The sequence below is a fragment of the Cajanus cajan genome, chromosome 1, assembly GCF_000230855.2.
Source record: "Cajanus cajan strain Asha chromosome 1, NIPB_CcT2T_4, whole genome shotgun sequence".
In the NCBI taxonomy this organism is placed as follows: domain Eukaryota; kingdom Viridiplantae; phylum Streptophyta; class Magnoliopsida; order Fabales; family Fabaceae; genus Cajanus; species Cajanus cajan.
The window spans coordinates 4,424,457-4,442,365 of record NC_138517.1 but is presented as its reverse complement, the minus strand read 5'-3'; the positions used below and the strand labels follow the sequence as shown (position 1 = coordinate 4,442,365).

The window sequence follows — 17,909 nt, the reverse complement described above, 5'->3', positions numbered from 1 at the left end:
TTTTTTAGTGGGAGTATGTTAGCAACCTACACCAAAATTTTAGGACAAAAAAATTACTAATTTCTTTTGATTTGGTTAATTTGTATAAAGGATATTATAGTAATTTAATTTAATTTTAAATGAAAATAAAATATTTTCTCTCTCTTATTAACTTCATTCTCTAAGTCATTTCTCTCTCCTATTAAATTCTTTCTCCAAATCATTTCTCTTTCCTATTAAATTCTTTCTCTAACTTATTTACTCCCTCCATTTTTTTTTCATAGTCGTTTTGTCAGATTTTGTTATTTTTTTTTCATTGTCACTTGTACCTGTCTAAGGGTACACTCGTAATCTTCTGGGAAGTGAAGGGCCGAACGACAGCTTCAGGTAGATACTTCGGAGGGGGGAGGTACCTGCAAAAGGCACTCCGACGCTCAAGTCAGGACAAAGACGATTTTCTAGGGTAATTAATGAACAGTGACGTACCTCGATATAAGTGACCTATTTATACTACCTTTGATGGGCCTCTTCTGAAGCTTACCAAATTAGGTAATACGACGCTAATCGACTGATTATGTCTTAATCATGCGCTTGTCCTTGTTAATCGTGATCATTGCCGTAATCCTTGCTTTATCCCTCGGCTCATTGCCGAGCCGACAGGTAAAGTCTCGGGGTGTTGGATATCTTCGGCCATTGGCCGAGCCGACAGGCTTTTGCTTAGTTATCCTACTTGGTCAGCGTTCGGCCGAGCTGATACATAGCATATGGAGATGCATCGTGGCGCTCCTCTTACCGGTCCTTAGTCGAGCCGAGGTTGCTAGCGGACTCTTCTCAGCTTTCGGCTGTATGCCGAGCCGATGTTAACGTCGAGGTTCGTGTGGGCGTGGTGGTTCAGTTCGCGTGGGTGTCTGACGAAACGACATGTGTTGGTCCACATGACCGATAGGATCCCTCCGGTACATCACTTTTCTAAAACCAATGACTTATTAATTTTATTTTTCATTTTTACCCTTGATAATTAATGCATGTTTACTAACCAATATGTCTATTCATTTTCTAATGTACTTATTTTTTCTCCAATAACCTAAAGGATATAACAGGAAAATATGTAATAAATATTTTGAAAAATTAAAATATCAATAATTGTCTTAATTCTTGTGCATAACCTTAAATGACAATGAAAAAAATGGAGGGAGTATCTCTTTCCTATTAAATTTCTTCTTTAACTCATTTCTCTTTCATCTCTCATGATGTCTCCCCCTCTCTCCGAACAAATAAAAATTAATTAATAGAAAACATAAATGAATTGGAGAATGAAATTAATAAGAGAGAGAAAATATTTTATTTTCATTTAAAATTAAATTAAATTACTATAATATCTTTTGTACCAATTAACCAAATCAAAAGAAATGAGTAATTTTTTTGTCCTAAAATTTTAGGGGGGTGTATTGGATTAGGATTTTAAAGGACTTTTTTAGTTAAAAAAAATCCTGCGGATTTTAAAAGACTTTGCAGGATTTTCATGACTTTTAAGATTTTACAAGATTCTACAAGACTTAAAATCAGGATTTTAATGGATTCTGCAAGACTTTTAAATTATGATTTTAATGGATTCTGTGGGATTTTGTGGAGTTTTGACATTTGATAAGATTTAAAAAAAATTATACATTCAAATTTAAAAAGAGTCAAAGATAAAAATAATAAATAAAAAAATTAATGTCTAGATAAATAATAATAATAATTCTCTATAATATTCTATCCTCTTTTTATAGCATCCACTATCAATTGTAACAATTCATCGGAATCATCCTTAATCCAAGCTTCATAGTTTTCTTTCTCTTTTCATTTTTCTTTATTATTTCCTTGTGAATCTCCCATTTGAATTACTAAAACAATATATGTTAAAAAATAGTTATATAAATAATTACGGATAATAGATAAAATCAATAAAATTATATTATTATTTTTAGAAGCACACCATCATACAAGATCGAATATATTTTTGCTATCCAAATGGATCAAATACCTCAGTTATTATAAAAAAAATGTAAAAACGAAAATATAGAAACATAAGATAATTTTTTATATAAAAAAAATTAGTATATTCGATACTGAAAAAATATTTAGATATATAATTTTTTTTATATAAACAGAAGTATTTAGATATAGAGAATATATATATATATATATATATATGATAATTTTTAACGATATTTATAAATATAAATTATTCTAACAAATATTTTAACAATATTTTCTTTTTAAAAAAATAAGTTAATGAAGGCATAAATCCTAAACCCTAAAAAATTAGATATTGCAATGTTTTATGTTAATTTTCTTTTTTTAAAATATAAAAAATCTTAATTTCATAATATAAAAATAAAAAAGAAAAATTCATAGTAAAAAAAATAAAATAATTGTTGAGTCATAAAAGGAGGAGGGATAAGAATAACAAATTCAAGGGAAAGAGAGAATTCGCAATTTTTATGCTAAGAGGGTTCTTCCCCCTACTAAGATCCATTTTTATCTCATTCTACTCACAAAAACCCTAACAAATTCATCTTTTATATATATATATATATTGTTGAGATTATGATATCAATTTCATCTTTCACCTTTTTCTTTTCTTAACGTGTGTCATAAAAAAAATTACCACTTAAAAGTTAAAATTTCAAGTATTTTTTTGTGTTATATAAAGGAACAAATTCAACTACATAGAATAAAATAAAGTAAGTCAATTAAAGAGAACGAACAGAAAAATAAAACAAGTCAATGACACTATCATTTACATATTAGAGTTTCACAATAGTGTAGTATTATTAGTAGAGAAAAAAATGGAGAAGACAGGAGCATAGAAAAAAAAGATGAAAAACTCACTTGAAAATTCTTAAAACACTTGAAAAATCATTTCAAACAATCCTTCAAAATCCGATGGGTTTGGATGGGATTGTTTTATGAATCTGGTATTTATAGATAACACTAGAAAGTCTTTCAAAATCCCTCTCACACAACAATCCTTTAAAATCCTTAAATTTTTGAATACCAATGGATTGTTTTTAAGTTGTAAAAAATCTCAAATGAATACCAGTGGATTTTAATGGACTCTTTAAAAAATCCTGAAAATCCAGATTGAATACCACTGGATTGTTTTTAAGTGACATAAAATCCTGATTGAATACCAATGGACTTTTTTACTCAAAAAAAGTCTTTTAAAATCCTACGAAATCCTAAACCAATACACCCCCCTTAGTGTAAGTTGCTAACATACTCCCACTAAAAAATAGGTAAAAATATATTAGCATTCCCCTTAATTAATTTATTTGAAAATTAAAATAAAAAAAACCACAAACCTAACCAATTTAATTTTTTTTAACACGCATTCCTCTATAAAGACCATAAGTTCTTTTCCCAATAAGTAAATACATTAATGGTGTGTTTGGATGAGGAATTTACATAGAGTAATTCATTTATTTGAAGAATTTCAAATTCCTTGAGGTGAAATGCTTTGTTTGGATGAGGAATTTACAAAGAATTTGAAATCCAAACATTTGTGAAATTCCTTAAAATAGTAAAATTTCAAATTCTCCCAAAAATGGGAGAATTTGAAATTCCTCATATTTGTTTTTCTTATTTCACCTATATATTTTATCTTATCTCTTCATTCTTTTAATTATTAGATATTCAAAAATATTTTTAGAATTATTAAATATTATCTTATATTAATTTTTAAAATTATTAAATATTATCTAATATTAATTTTTTAAATTATTAAATATTTAAAAATGGATTAATATTTATTTTTATAAAGTTTAATTTAAAAATCTCAACATATAAATATATTTTTAAAATCAATTTTACTATGATGGAATCAAATTATCATATTTAACCTAACAATTTAAAATTTAAAAAATTTGAATTGACTCATCCAAACAAAATATTTTAAGAATGATAGAAATTGAAATCAAAGTAATTCAAATACCAAGAATTTAAAATTCCTTGAATTTATAAAATTCCTCATCCAAACACACTATAAGTACTTTATTGTTGTTAATTCTTCATGTACCAAAAGAAAAATCTTCTAAGCACGTTTATTTTATTATTTATTCACTAAAATATCCAACAACAAAAAGTTGTAGCCGTTGCACCTCTCTCTAAAACGCTCCCTCCCTCTCTCTCTATCTCTCTCACTGTCTCACTTCCTCACCCTTTCTTTGTTTCTTCACCCTCACACCCCTCAGTGAGAAAAACAACCCTCACTTCCAATGGGCTTTTAGAGAACAACCCACTTGTAAATTTTCAATCTTTTAAGTTGAATTTCAACTGCAATTGCTAGATTAAGATTACCCCCACCTGAAACCCTAGCCAGTTCTAGATGACTCTCATGTAAATTTGTAATTTTGTTGCTGAATTTCAGCTTTGATTGATAGTTTATTGCATCTTCGCGGCCAATTTTGGGGAGAAAATGGCAGAACTTGATCTATCCAAGAAAGTAGCTGATAGGTATCTCAAGCGTGAGATCCTTGGTGAAGGTACATACGGTGTCGTTTACAAAGCCATTGATACCCAGGTAACTTTTATTACCTCTTCTGTTAACTTTGTTCTATTTTACAAGAAAAAAAAAGTTATGAAAAGAATTATGTAGATTTTTTGGTGGAAAAAAAGTTATTTTTGTTGTTAATATATGTATATATTTTTTTGGAGTGTGAGAACCGGTCTGCACAAAGATTGGAGCTTGGAAGAGAATTTTTAATCTCTTATAGTGAAGATGGAGTTAAGAAAATCTGTGAATACGAGGCACATAAGTCTTCATATAGAGCTTTGCAGTAATGTGGAAAGAGAATGCTCATTCTATATGAATTTTAAGTTGTTTTAACAAGGGTTTGATAAAACTATGCATTGTTGTTATTTTTATTTTCTTTTTCCTTTTGGAGGTGGTGGTGCGTGCTTACTATTTGATTGTAATATGGAGATATGGTTGCACACGTCTTCATGAACTGGCCTTTTTTAATATAGATAGTACAATAGTACTATTGTTATTATTATCATCTTGTGGTCCTTATAAAGATGTATTCATTGCATGGACAGACAGGGCAGACGGTTGCAATTAAGAAAATCCGGCTTGGCAAGCAGAAAGAAGGGGTCAATTTTACTGCTCTCAGAGAAATTAAACTTCTTAAAGAGCTCAAAGATCCAAACATTATAGAGTTGATCGATGCCTTTCCGCATAAAGGAAATTTGCATCTTGTGTTTGAATTCATGGAGACAGACCTCGAAGCTGTTATACGAGATCGGAACATTGTTCTTTCACCCGGTGATATAAAATCTTACCTTCAGATGACGCTAAAAGGCCTTGCTGTTTGCCATAAGAAATGGGTGTTGCATAGGTAGATTATGTTGCTTATTTGATCATTACAAAGTTATTACTTGCTTTTAGTTCTGAGCTCAAATGTTTTGTTATGTATTTACAGGGATATGAAGCCAAACAACTTGTTGATAGGATCTAACGGACAGCTGAAACTTGCAGATTTTGGTTTAGCACGGGTATTTGGAAGCCCAGATCGCAGGTTCACTCATCAGGTTTGCTTCTTTATGCATAATAGCTAGTGAATCTTTTCAGTATGCATGAGTTAGCCCTTATGATTCAAGGACTTTAGAATGAACTGGTTTTTTTCGACAAATCTCAGCATTGATTAATCTTTGAATTTAAATAAAACTCAAATCATCTGCTAACTATTCTACTTTCTTCAGATTCTTTTTGTAATAAAACTAGCACTTTTTTTTCTAAAATTTGGATGGTTAGAAGAATTTGCAAGACAGAAAGGGATGTGCCCTACATTTTTTATAATCAGGTTTGGTTTTATATGATGCTTTAGTTTGAATTAAATACAGAAACATAGGGTGTAACTCTGCCTCAGTGGAGCTTACCATTAAATCTCTATTATTATTGCCTGGTTTTATCCCAAAACTTGAAGAAAACCAAGGAAGGTAAAAAAATTCTGGGAAAAAATGCATGGACATATGAAATTAGAAGTAGAAGTATTCTATATTTTAGTGAATATGTTATAGGATTGTGATTCTCTAGGATAATCATGTATTTGGCTTATTGAACAGTGGAGTGCAATTTGTTGAATCCATAGCCAGCTTACTCATGCTCACCAACTTCTATGTAACAAGTGTTTCTTTTGAATCCCATGTCTACCTTCCTTTCAGTATAATTTTGTCCTCTAGATGTCGGCTTGTGTGCTGCTGAACATAACATGTTTCATCCTTATATGTATGTGCCTTGCACTTTCTGTTAATTGATATGCACAGTTGACACTTAATACACATAATAGGTGTTTGCCCGGTGGTATAGAGCACCTGAGCTATTATTTGGTACCAAGCAGTATGGTCCAGGAGTAGATGTTTGGGCTGCAGCTTGTATATTTGCTGAACTTCTTCTTCGTCGACCCTTCTTGCAGGTAAACCAATATTCTCATGGTGATTATATATGAACTTGTACTTTAGCCTTACTCAATGTTCATTTTTATATAATTAAAATTTATAATAAATGAATATTTTCAATATATGAATTATATTATAATTAAAATTCATAATAAATAAATATCTTTGAACATATGAATTATATTTTGGATTTACATATAAAGTTATTTTTAACTATTAGAGATGGAGATAGAAGAGTGTAGATTGAAAAGGATAGGAAGATTCACCTAAAAAAAAAAGAAAGAAATGGATAGGTGGTTAAGAAAATCTAGTATATAGATACAAATAATAAAAAGAAAAGGGAAGTTTGAGATGGTTGAAAGAGAATTTTTTTGGCTAATTGCAAAAGTAGAGTGTGATGCGCATCCAAAGGAGAGAAGAGAGAAAATATTGAGAATGTCTAATTGTGAGAGTAGGAAGACTGAAAGCCTCGCTCTCTAAGTTGTGTATTCTCATTTATAATATAGGAGTAAATTATTTTTATGGTAAATGATAAAAGGTTGGTGTTCTGGAGTAGATGGAGTTTTTTCTTAACATTAGACCATTTATTGCACATCTTAAGTATTAACTTTTTTTTGGATGAGATTAACCATTTGACTTTATCTTTTATTTCAAATTATACTCTGAGTAAACCCTTCAAAACTGCGTTACTGAACTGGGATTACTTCAGAAGCTGTTGACTGTGGTGTTTATAGACATTATAGATCACCAGTTTTGGCTTCCATGTTTTCCTGTTCTAATATTTTTTATGTAGCTGTTTTTCTTATAATATTTCAGTGTGTTTTCTATAGATTTATTTGATTTTATTCATTTATTTCTGTGTACTTTGGTGTTTTCCTTATGGTAATTTCATGAGTTATTTTATTTTATTTTATTTTTATTTTTTATCATTTGATAGGGTTCAAGTGATATTGATCAATTAGGAAAGATTTTCTCAGCATTTGGGACTCCATCTCCTTCTCAGTGGCCTGATATGATATACCTTCCTGATTATGTGGAATACCAATATGTTCCTTCCCCATCTTTGCGCTCTTTATTTCCGATGGCAAGTGATGATGCTTTAGATTTGTTGTCAAAGATGTTTACTTATGACCCAAAAGTTAGAATTTCAATTCAGCAGGCATTAGAGCACAGGTATGTGCCTTAATCATTCTCATGAGAAAAACAGTTTCTTTCCTTTCTTTTCCCTTATTTTAATCTCTCTTTTTCCACTTTTTAGGTACTTCACTTCTGCACCTCTGCCCACAGATCCTGATAGACTTCCAAGACCTGCCCCTAAGAAAGAATCTAAGGCTTCAGATATGATTTCAAATGAAGGTCCTATCGTCTTATCCCCTCCAAGAAAGTCTAGGAGAGTAATGCCAGGGCGTGATGTGTCTGAAGGCAATTCTTTGCAAGGAGATAAGTTAGATGACAGTGTTAGTGTCAGACAGGCAGTCGGTGATAATACAGGAAAGAATGAGCCGGCTCCAATGTCACTAGATTTTTCTCTTTTTGGATTAAAACCTCCAAATAGACCTACAATTACGAGGTAAAACAATGTTGATTCTTCTATTCAAAGTGGCGTAATCGATTGTAATTTTGACTGTCAAACATAAAGTAGGTAGCATTATACTTTGGCTTGCATATTGAACCATTAACCTTTGAATAATGTTAATGAGAGTCAAAGAATGTTATGTGGTTTTGTATGTATTAAATTTCCTACTAATGTTTAACCTTTCAACTGTCAAACAATGTTGTGTGGTTTTGTATGTATTAAATTTCCAACTAATTTTGTGAAGGCAATACTGTGTATAAAATTGAATCTAAAGGCTGAGTATATAATTGCGCTAAATTTAAATGTTGGAGCTATGTGAAAGCAGCAATGCTATATAGTGTACTGTAGTGCTGTGCTATACTGCTTATGAGGCAATTTACACCAAACTTTTGAAACCAGGTTGATTCACAACCTTCAGCATGTGTAAGGTGTTTAATATGCTTACTTTATATGGAATTAATCAAGAGTCTCATGAGAAGCCTTATGCAAGAGTGTGCCAAATTTTTGTTTTTTAATTGCTACTTGAAAATGTTATTTAACAAGTCGTTCTCTTTGTTCTGCAGTGCTGACAGATCACATTTAAAAAGAAAATTAGATCTAGAATTCTAGCAGGCAGAATGAATATTCTGTGATGGTTGCGTCAGTACAAGGGGTCTGAAGCATTTGAGAAAACGCTGCAAATCAGCTTCGCTTGTATGTCATTCCTTATCTCTGACTCTCTGCATGAAGCTACTATGATTATGTAGATGTTTAAAGGAAGAAGTAGCAGTGACAGAAGATTAGCATCTCACTTGAATAGTAGATCAGAGAGCCAAAAGTAACTATCATAGATTAAAAAATAAGTAACCATATTCTCCAGATCCCTTTGTTTTCAATTTTCGTTCTTCACATTCAAGAAAACTTGTATCTGTCCACGATGAGTGAGGGCATTTTCTTTAGTTCTCACTGTATATCTGAGGCTTGAAAAAGTTATGATTGGGGAGAAAACTGGATTTTAACACTGATTTGTTATTGAACATAAAGAGAAATTATTGTTTACACTTTAAGTGTATAATATGTATTTTTCATGGGGATTTCAAATAGGTTATGTACTGAGAAAAATTATTTTTGTAGACATGTTTGATTTTTGGCTGATTTATGTGTTTTCTGGCACGCCTTGTTTGTTTCATCTCTTTTTTTTTCTTCTTTTTTTTTTGTGCAGAATCTTGTTTTAATTTTGTTTAACAAGCTAGTGATTTTGACATTCATTTCAGTGTTTGCTAATTGTTGCCTGTTATAGCTGCTTACATCATTTGATTGAGTCGAGTTAACCTTTATAGTTCTCGTTCTAAAACATTGCTTATGTTTCTGTTCGGGTAAATGATATGGTAGTTTTAGATGGAGATGCTGCCATGCATGTTTGTGTGCAAATTAATTTTAAAAAATAATAGTTTTAGGCAGAAGTAACAAGAATGTCATTTAACTTGTGCTTTGACATTAAACTCAGCAACACAACCTTGGAAGCTGTAAGATGATACATGTTTAATTGACATTCTTTTATATGGAAAAAAAAAACATCAAATTTCTTGGGTAGTGTGTTTAATATAATTTTTAAAGTGTCTTTTTCATCTTTAAAAGGAAAACTTGGGTCAAACATAATTACAAAAAATTATTAAAAATAAATTCAATTCTGTAATGAATAGAATCTAAAATATTGGTGGTTATATCGAAGAGAAACTATAAAATTAAGCCAATTTGGCATTAGTAGTGGAGAGGGAAAAAGGAATTATATTAAGTATATTAAGTACTATACTAGTATATTTGGTGAAATTTAGAAAATTTTGTAACATGTTTTATTCTTTTATTTAATGCCACTTACATTTTGTTCAATTTGTGACACCCTCTACCCCAACATACATATATAGTAATTATAAATAAATATATATCATTTTACATCAATAAAAATCAATTTTCCAACCACGTAAGGATAAAGAGTTCACATTCATAAACTTAATCCAAATAACATGCCGGTAAAATTACAAAGAAATAAAACTAAATTTTTCAAAATAATTTAATAAGAACATCTTAAACTAATCCTATCTATGCCCCGATGTCACATGTCCTATCAGAGCAAAACTCAACATAGAAGCCTAAGCTTCATCATCAACATCCTCAGCCTCATACTACACGAGAAAAGGGAGTGAGAAACATCTCACTCTGGCTCACAGTGTAGAAATATATGCAGGATAGCCAAACACAAACAAAACAAGTATAACATAAATAAATTAATAATAACATCACATTCATCCAAGACATAAACCATCACTTTATCGTATAACATTAAAAATGCATAAGTATGGACACGGACTACATATTATCATGCATGTGGCGCCAGTAAAACATCACATGGCATATTGCCGCTAGCAATACACGAAGAGTAGTCTAGGAGTACATGCCGGGTCACACCCTCTGCGCACTCTCACTAGAAGGATATACTACCAGAGTCTCGTCGGGATAGCTAAGCCGCGCAAGATACATCCCATGCACACAATGGGCGAGACTGGGACTTCCAAACCGAGCTATTCCCAAGGACTAATCCCCAAAGCTTTTACACTAGGGGGCCTTCTCTGGCGGTGTATTTCATATCGTACCCTTAAAATACTTATGCAAATGATGCATGTCAATTAAGACTATGCATTCTCATATCACATTATCATTTCCCATGGTTATTTCACATCATCACATTTCGTCATCACATTTCATCATCATATTTCATTATCACATTTCATATCTCATGTCTCAATCATATTCACAAAGCCTCCACAGAGCACTTTAATTTATATCAAAACTCGTTTATTTATAAAATTAAATACATATTTTTACATCTCATCAAACAAGAAATATAACAGAACAATCAGAAATCAAAACAGAAAATATTCATATTTTGCTTATTTCTCCCGCAGGAACCCATAGAGCACTTTAAATCATATCAAAACATGTTTATTCTCAAAATTAATCACATATTTACACATTACATTTAGCAAGGAATACAACAGAACAATCAGAAGGTAAAACAGAAAATATTAGAAATATGTCTGTTTCTCGTAAGGTTCCCACAGGAACTCACAGAGCACTCTAATTCATATCAAAACTTGTTTATTTTCAAAATTAGACACATATTTACACTCAGCAAATATCAAGAAACATAATAGAAAACTCAGAAGATAAAACAGAAAACATTTAAAATTGTCTCTTACAATTACCAATGCATTCCCTAAGGGTTTCTCACAGGAACCCACAGAGATCTCAAATTACAAATTTATATTTAAATATAGGAAAAATAATATAATAAACATATATAATTAAGAAAAATCCCCCATACGTGAGCATATAACAACAATAACAAACAGGGGATTGAGGGCCAATCCCACTACCCAACATACATTCCCACACCCAGAGTAAGGTTTCTCAGTCCCCCCTTACCTGGATGAGCAGAAGATGAATGGTCTTGGTGTATCTAAGGTTGTTCTTGAGTACTCTTCCTAGAGCTCTTTGTTTCTCTTCTTTTTTTCTCTAACCTTCCAGAACGCAAATGAGGCAGATAGGGTTAACGCTACCTGACTCCTTTCTTAAAATTAATCCATTGGGCTGGGTCAACCCAACCCATTTTCCTTCTCTTCTAACCCACTTCTCTTTTTTCTCAAAATAATTAAATAAAATAAATACATGTATATTATACAATATTTTTTCTCTATAATAATAATATATTTCTGACCTAAAATATAATAATAAATTTCGATAAAAAAATATCATATAAAATTAACTTTCTCTTAAAACATATAAATATTTATTTAAAAATACTAAACAAAATAATTATTTAATACGTACAAAATAATTGTCCAAAACAATAATTATTTAAACGTACAAAATAATATTCCTCTATAATTATTAAAATAATTATGACCAAATACCATATAATAATAATAATAATAATAATAATAACCTTTTTGAAAACTGGGGTGTTACACAATTAGTAATGGGTGTTTAGAGAAAACAATGCTAATACATTTATTTTTTGAAAAAGAAAAAGAAAGTGAAAGAAAATTCAGCAGAGAATTTCCATTTTTTTTAAGTTCTTAGAAAAGGCCATAGTAAAAACAACAGTTTTAATCGTCGTTATCAAACACAAGACCCTTCTAACATTCATGATGAAGTTTCACTACTACACCATAGTAATCTTTTAGTATATAAGCACCAAGAATATCATATTATATAAAAGAGGATTTTATATCAATAATTTATCTAGACTTACTCCGTTCAATAATTTATATTTTATATTAAATTTTAACAATTTAACTGTTGAATTTAAAATTCTTAATACATAAATTAAGTATGCAAATTTTTTAAAAATTTAAAAATTATTTAATACTTTGTTTTATTAATTCAAATTGATTGATGATCATAAATTGTTTTATACATTAATTTGAATTAATGAAATAAAATATTAAATAATTTTTATTTTTTTAAAGTTTATAAATTTAATTTATATATTAAGAACTTTAAATTCAATAATTAGATAATTAAAATTTAATATAGAAAATAAATTATTAAAAGGAGTCAATATAGGTAATTTATTCCTGAAATAAATGGAATATATATATATATATATATATATATATATATATATATATATATATATATATATATATATATATATATATATATATATTGTTTTATACGACTGACAGGGATTTATGGATTCGACTAATATATCTTAGGAATTTTATAACATTGGTTTTAACTTTCTTGAAAAGATGAGATTTTTATTTCTAAACAAATTATTGATTGTACCTTACTATTGGGACAACTTATGTAAGAAATAACGATCGGTAACTAAATGAAGAATATATTTTAGAGAAAAAATAATGAGCGATAATAGATAATTTAAAAGTCAACAAAATTTTAAAATAAGTCTGAATACGCCTACTCTTAAATTTTATATTGAATGGAACGACGTAAAAATTTTAATATGTAAATATCGTATTTATTTAGATAGGCTAGAATGATCCCATATATACAGTAATGAGAGAATATATATAACAAAATTTTGGTTGGATTTGAAATGAAATAAACTTATATGATTGAATCAATTGGATTATTGAATTTTAGATTATGAGTTCCTAATCATAGCACATTCCCATTTTGGGTAAAGCAAATCTATTGATTTTCATACAATAATTATGAACTTACTTTTTTTTTTTCATTAATAAGATGTATCTCTCTTATGCTCTTGACTGAAATAGAACTATTTTCTATAAAAGCTACATGTTGTTATAGATGAATGAAGTGTATCCGTCACTTAAAAAAAAAATCAAATATCAAGTTATCAGATATTTGAGTTCTATCCCGAGTGACTATTTTGTTGTGGAAGTTAATGGATGATTTTGGTTGTGCTAATACCGTAAACAATGGTGAATCCAGATGTGAGTGAGTGGGAACAATTTAAAAAAAAATAATAATTATCATCATCATACATATGAAAAGTTAAATATATATGTTAAAATCATTAAAATGTAATATATCTAATCAAATAAATTACGCCTCTTATTATTGTTTTATGTGATCTTAAAAAATTATACATTCTAATTGGTAATTAACTGAAAAATCATATAAGACAACAATTTAATTGGTTAAATATATATATATATATATATATATATATATATAAAAGATAAACTTATTATTATCAACTAAATTAACAATTTTTTGTTATTTTAGTGAATTAAGCAATTAAGTCTTATATATAAAACAAAAAATACACAACAACTTATATAACATTAATTTTGTTCTTATCTCTTTCTATCATTAATAATATCTCTCTTCATAATAAATAAAATGATAAAAGAAAAACATAAAAATGATGTTGTACAAATTACAATTTTTGTTGTACTTATACTTTATTCTAATTAATATTGTCATGAGTTTTGTAAATAATAAATAAATAAATAATTTTACTAAAAAACAGACATTTAAATTTAAAAAGTAACTAAAGGAGTGTACGCTAAGGAATAATTACTCATGGATGTGCTATAAGTACATTGGTATGCATTTATTTCAAGGTAAGTCACTCTAGTTCTACACAAATCTAGAAATGGTTCTTCAACTATCTATCGAGCAGAATTAACATTTTGGTCAACCGAAAGTTCTTGAAGTTGGACTCCACTGCCTCCTACCCTTTTTGTTGCCTTATTTGCCTGAACAATGAACACACTTCTGTTAATATCCATACCTGATAAATGATAACAAAACTGAGTTCAAGATTGAACAATTTACTTCTTCCTCCCAATTGGCACGTAGGGTGATCACAAGAAAACACAACATTTGAATGATAATTGCCAGTACTATCCCTAAAAATAGCCCCTGAAATTATGAAGAATCAAGATAATCACCAACTTCAGTTGAACATGCATGTTATCTATGATGCAGGATGTTATTATTCTTGGCTAAAAATCAAACTCTGAAGGATTTTAATGTGAACAACACTTAGACAGGTATTTTAAGTGTTGTTTACTATGTTGCATAAACTGAATAATTAGCAATGAAAAACTCTAATCCTGATAGGAGAAGTCTCGTTAATATTCACCCTAAGATGTTTTCTGAATGATAAAATGGTTATATTACCCGTCCTTTCATATGGAGGACAAAAGCTGTCACAACAGAAAAAGGAGCGCCTATAAAATAAAAAGATCCTAGATTGACAATTGCACCAAGTTTCTGCCAACCGCATCCTCTGGCAATACCTGTTCACAATCAAGGAATTAGCAAAGTTCATATAAACAGATAAACAATTAGGTTCCTCAAAAAATGAATTGAAGGCATTACATTCCATATGCATTCTATGGTGTTTTATTTTGGTTGTGACAAGGTATCACTGGTATAATAAAGTTAGAGACTACTTCAACTAGTGGTACTTGACTGGTTGATGTGAAAAGTTTTCGTATATGTTGGGGTTTGAATATGGAATTTTTTTATTAAATAAATCATTCACATAACAGTGTATAATGTTTAATTACTATGCAAACCCATTATTTTATAGTGTTTAGTTCAACAAATAAATTCTTTATATTACGTTTCAATTCGATGTAAACCATAAAAATCAAATAAAAAATATGAATAAAAATAAATATCAGAAAAAATCTTATCAAAATTTCTCTAGATCGGATTGAATTAGCAAAATGATAGTAAAACAAGAAAATGATGGAATTGGATGAGAATACTATGTTTTCCTTCAAATCCATTTAATCCAATTCCTGAATACTCAATCAACAGGGAAAGGGGAAAAAATGGATAATTATGGACCTCATTGAATAATTTTTTTCAATACCTTGAAATGCTGTTTGAATTGAATCTATGAAGGCAAAGCTTGCAAGAATTGGCACCATGGAAGTCACATATAGGACCACTTCATGTACATTGGTAAAAGCATGCCCCCAAACTTACCATGCTGACATAAGGACTGCAAATTCTAAAATCCCCACTGTGAAGGCCAAGAACATGCTGACTTTAACTGCTAAATATGCAGTTTTTGGTTTACCAGCCCCTAATTCATTTGAGATTCTTGTACTGTTTAATTAGAAACATGCAATGAAACTTGTTATATATGGACAATGATAAACATAAAAAGACATGTCACTGCAACATTACATATGGTAATAGCATGCACATTTTTATTTTAGTATGTTCAGCATGAAAGACTAACCTTCCAGCATCACTAACTCCAAATGGTACCATCCAAAGTATACCAGATGTGTTGAGGCTGGGATGAAAGAGGAAAAAATTACAATTGGTCATTAACAACGACAAGGGAAGAAAATGGGGTTTTCAAACGAGAAAGATAAATATAATAGCATATATGTAATATCCATAACATATAGTAGCATAGCCCCTAAGATATTAACTGAAAAACTAACCATATAGAAAGAACTGAAGTTTCCAATTTTGCATTAGGAAAAGCACCAGACAGAAGAACCATTATTTCAAACGTCCATGATTCTAAGCTGCAACATAGTGATATAATAGGAGCAGCAATTAGAACTTCTCAGCATCACTCATTCACATTACCAGTCACAAGGAAAAGAGATAAATTTTTGCAAGTAATCTCTAATAGTGCATTTTAACTTCCAAAAATATGTCCTACATTACATTAGTCCTTTATTTATCAGTCTCATCAAATTGATCTCAAGATAATTGAATTCATTGGTTTTTATGCTTCAATAACCAAATTGATGACAAAAACATGGGATTAAAGGACTATATGTTGATTCTAAAAATGCAAGTTGTTATATACTATGGAAGTGAAATTTGGTTTAGAAATGAATATCATACCACACCATGAGTGTTGAAGGAAAAGCAAGTCTAAGAAATTGTGGGATGTTATGCAGTGACTCCGTAGAGAAACCGGTCCAAGTGTTTTTGCATGAAGGAGAGAGCCAAATATAAAGTGCAAGTATTATAGTATTAAACCAGTTTAAAATGCAAATTGCAATGGCAGCGCCTTTCAAACCAAGCCAAGTTTCAGATTAAAAGCCCAACAGAAAAGGATGTGTAGTAAGGTAGTGAGTCCAGAGGCTACCACCATAGGAAAGACTATGTTTTGGGTTTGTAGGAACTTGGTGATGCAGCGAAGAAGCCCATAGGCTGAAAGGAGCTTGGGATCAAGTATCTTGCATAAAGTTGGGCTTGAGCTGCAATTGTTTTGTCTCGGTGAAGAACAACTAGAATGGGTCCTAAAAAGACCCAAATAACGGAGATGGGTAGGAGCCATTTTAGTTTTTCACCAAGACAAAACAATTGCAGCTCAAGCCCAACTTTATGCAAGATACATGATTCCAAGCCTTTCAGCCTATGGGCTTCTTCGCTACATCACCAAGTTCCTACAAACCCAAAACATAGTCTTTCCTATGGTGGTAGCAACTAGACTCACTAGCTTACTACACATCCTTCTCTGTTGGGCTTTTGATATGAAACTTGGTCTTGGTCTCAAAGGCGCTGTCATTGCAATTTGCATTTCAAACTAGTTTAATACTATAATACTTGCACTTTATATTTGGCTATCACCTTCATGCAAAAGAACATGGACCGGTTTCTCTATGGAGTCACAGCATAACATCCCACAGTTTCTCTGTGGAGGGAGGGTTGTTGACGCCGGCGCCTGTCCCCTCCGCACGCGACCCCTCCTCACGGCCGACCCCTCCGCGCGCGACCAGACCACTCCGTCCCGTGCGCGCGGCTCCTTTCAACCAGACCCGCCGGCCGGCGAGCGAACCCCTCCGCCCCGCGCGCGCAAAGCCCTCCGCCCGCGAACCCCCTCCGCCCGCGCGCGAACCCCTCCGGCCGCGAAACCCCTCCGCTCGCAACCCCTCCGCCCGCGAACCCCGTCCGCCGGCGACCCCTCAGCCTCCGCAACCCCTCCGCGCGCGAGTGAAGAGAATGAGTGGAGAGTGAGTGGAGCGTGAGTGAAGAGTGAGTGATGAGTGAGTGGAGGTGAGTGAAGAGTGAGTGATGATTGAGTGTTGCCTTGCTCTCTCAGTTTCTTGTTTTTTAACTTTTGGGACCTCGGCACTTTTTCCTTGCTGTTTTCAAGTGTTGCCTAATTACCAATACAGAAATGGACCCAATAAATTAGTCCAAGTAAGTTGGAGTTTGAGTTTAATTGGAAATTGGTGCCGTAATTTGTCCAACATAGAACACTTGGAAGACGTACAATTGGGCAAGAGTCACAATCACATACAGGAGGCAAACAAATTATTGAGATATATATAGGTCGAGTCACAATCACATACAGGGGCAAACAAATTATTGAGAAGAAAACAGGACAGTTATAACATGCAATTTGCAAGAAACTTTTTTTTCTTGGCACGTGTATCTCTGC

General features: G+C 31.3%; 2 protein-coding genes across 2 annotated transcripts; one reads left to right on the top strand and one right to left on the bottom strand.

Moving 5' to 3' along the window:
* Positions 1–4,108: 4,108 nt before the first annotated feature.
* On the top strand, positions 4,109–9,151 carry LOC109801343 (cyclin-dependent kinase D-3). The gene is made up of 8 exons (XM_020362392.3): positions 4,109–4,267; positions 4,394–4,546; positions 5,065–5,363; positions 5,448–5,556; positions 6,315–6,440; positions 7,361–7,596; positions 7,682–7,993; positions 8,563–9,151. The coding sequence occupies exons 2-8, from the start codon at positions 4,442–4,444 to the stop codon at positions 8,606–8,608; spliced, it is 1,233 nt and encodes a 410-aa protein (XP_020217981.1). The 5' UTR covers positions 4,109–4,267; positions 4,394–4,441; the 3' UTR covers positions 8,609–9,151.
* A 4,836-nt stretch (positions 9,152–13,987) lies between these two features.
* LOC109799192 (uncharacterized) lies at positions 13,988–17,690 on the bottom strand. The gene is made up of 6 exons (XM_083073242.1): positions 16,364–17,690; positions 15,949–16,035; positions 15,738–15,794; positions 14,660–14,778; positions 14,312–14,398; positions 13,988–14,232 (listed from the first exon to the last, which is right to left on the bottom strand). The coding sequence occupies exons 1-6, from the start codon at positions 16,369–16,371 to the stop codon at positions 14,225–14,227; spliced, it is 366 nt and encodes a 121-aa protein (XP_082929368.1). The 5' UTR covers positions 16,372–17,690; the 3' UTR covers positions 13,988–14,224.
* Positions 17,691–17,909: the final 219 nt, after the last annotated feature.

What these genes read in the sequence shown, in the direction of transcription:
- LOC109801343 (XM_020362392.3), top strand. Translation starts at nt 4,442, where the DNA reads ATGGCAGAACTTGATCTATCCAAGAAAGTAGCTGATAGGTATCTCAAG. An exon ending in ATCGCAGGTTCACTCATCAG is followed by an intron (nt 5,557 to 6,314) that starts GTTTGCTTCTTT and finishes TACACATAATAG; the next exon opens with GTGTTTGCCCGGTGGTATAG. An exon ending in TTCGTCGACCCTTCTTGCAG is followed by an intron (nt 6,441 to 7,360) that starts GTAAACCAATAT and finishes ATCATTTGATAG; the next exon opens with GGTTCAAGTGATATTGATCA.
- LOC109799192 (XM_083073242.1), bottom strand. An exon ending in GGAGTTAGTGATGCTGGAAG is followed by an intron (nt 14,779 to 15,737) that starts GTTAGTCTTTCA and finishes GATTGTGAACAG; the next exon opens with GTATTGCCAGAGGATGCGGT. An exon ending in TCCTCCATATGAAAGGACGG is followed by an intron (nt 14,399 to 14,659) that starts GTAATATAACCA and finishes TCATAATTTCAG; the next exon opens with GGGCTATTTTTAGGGATAGT.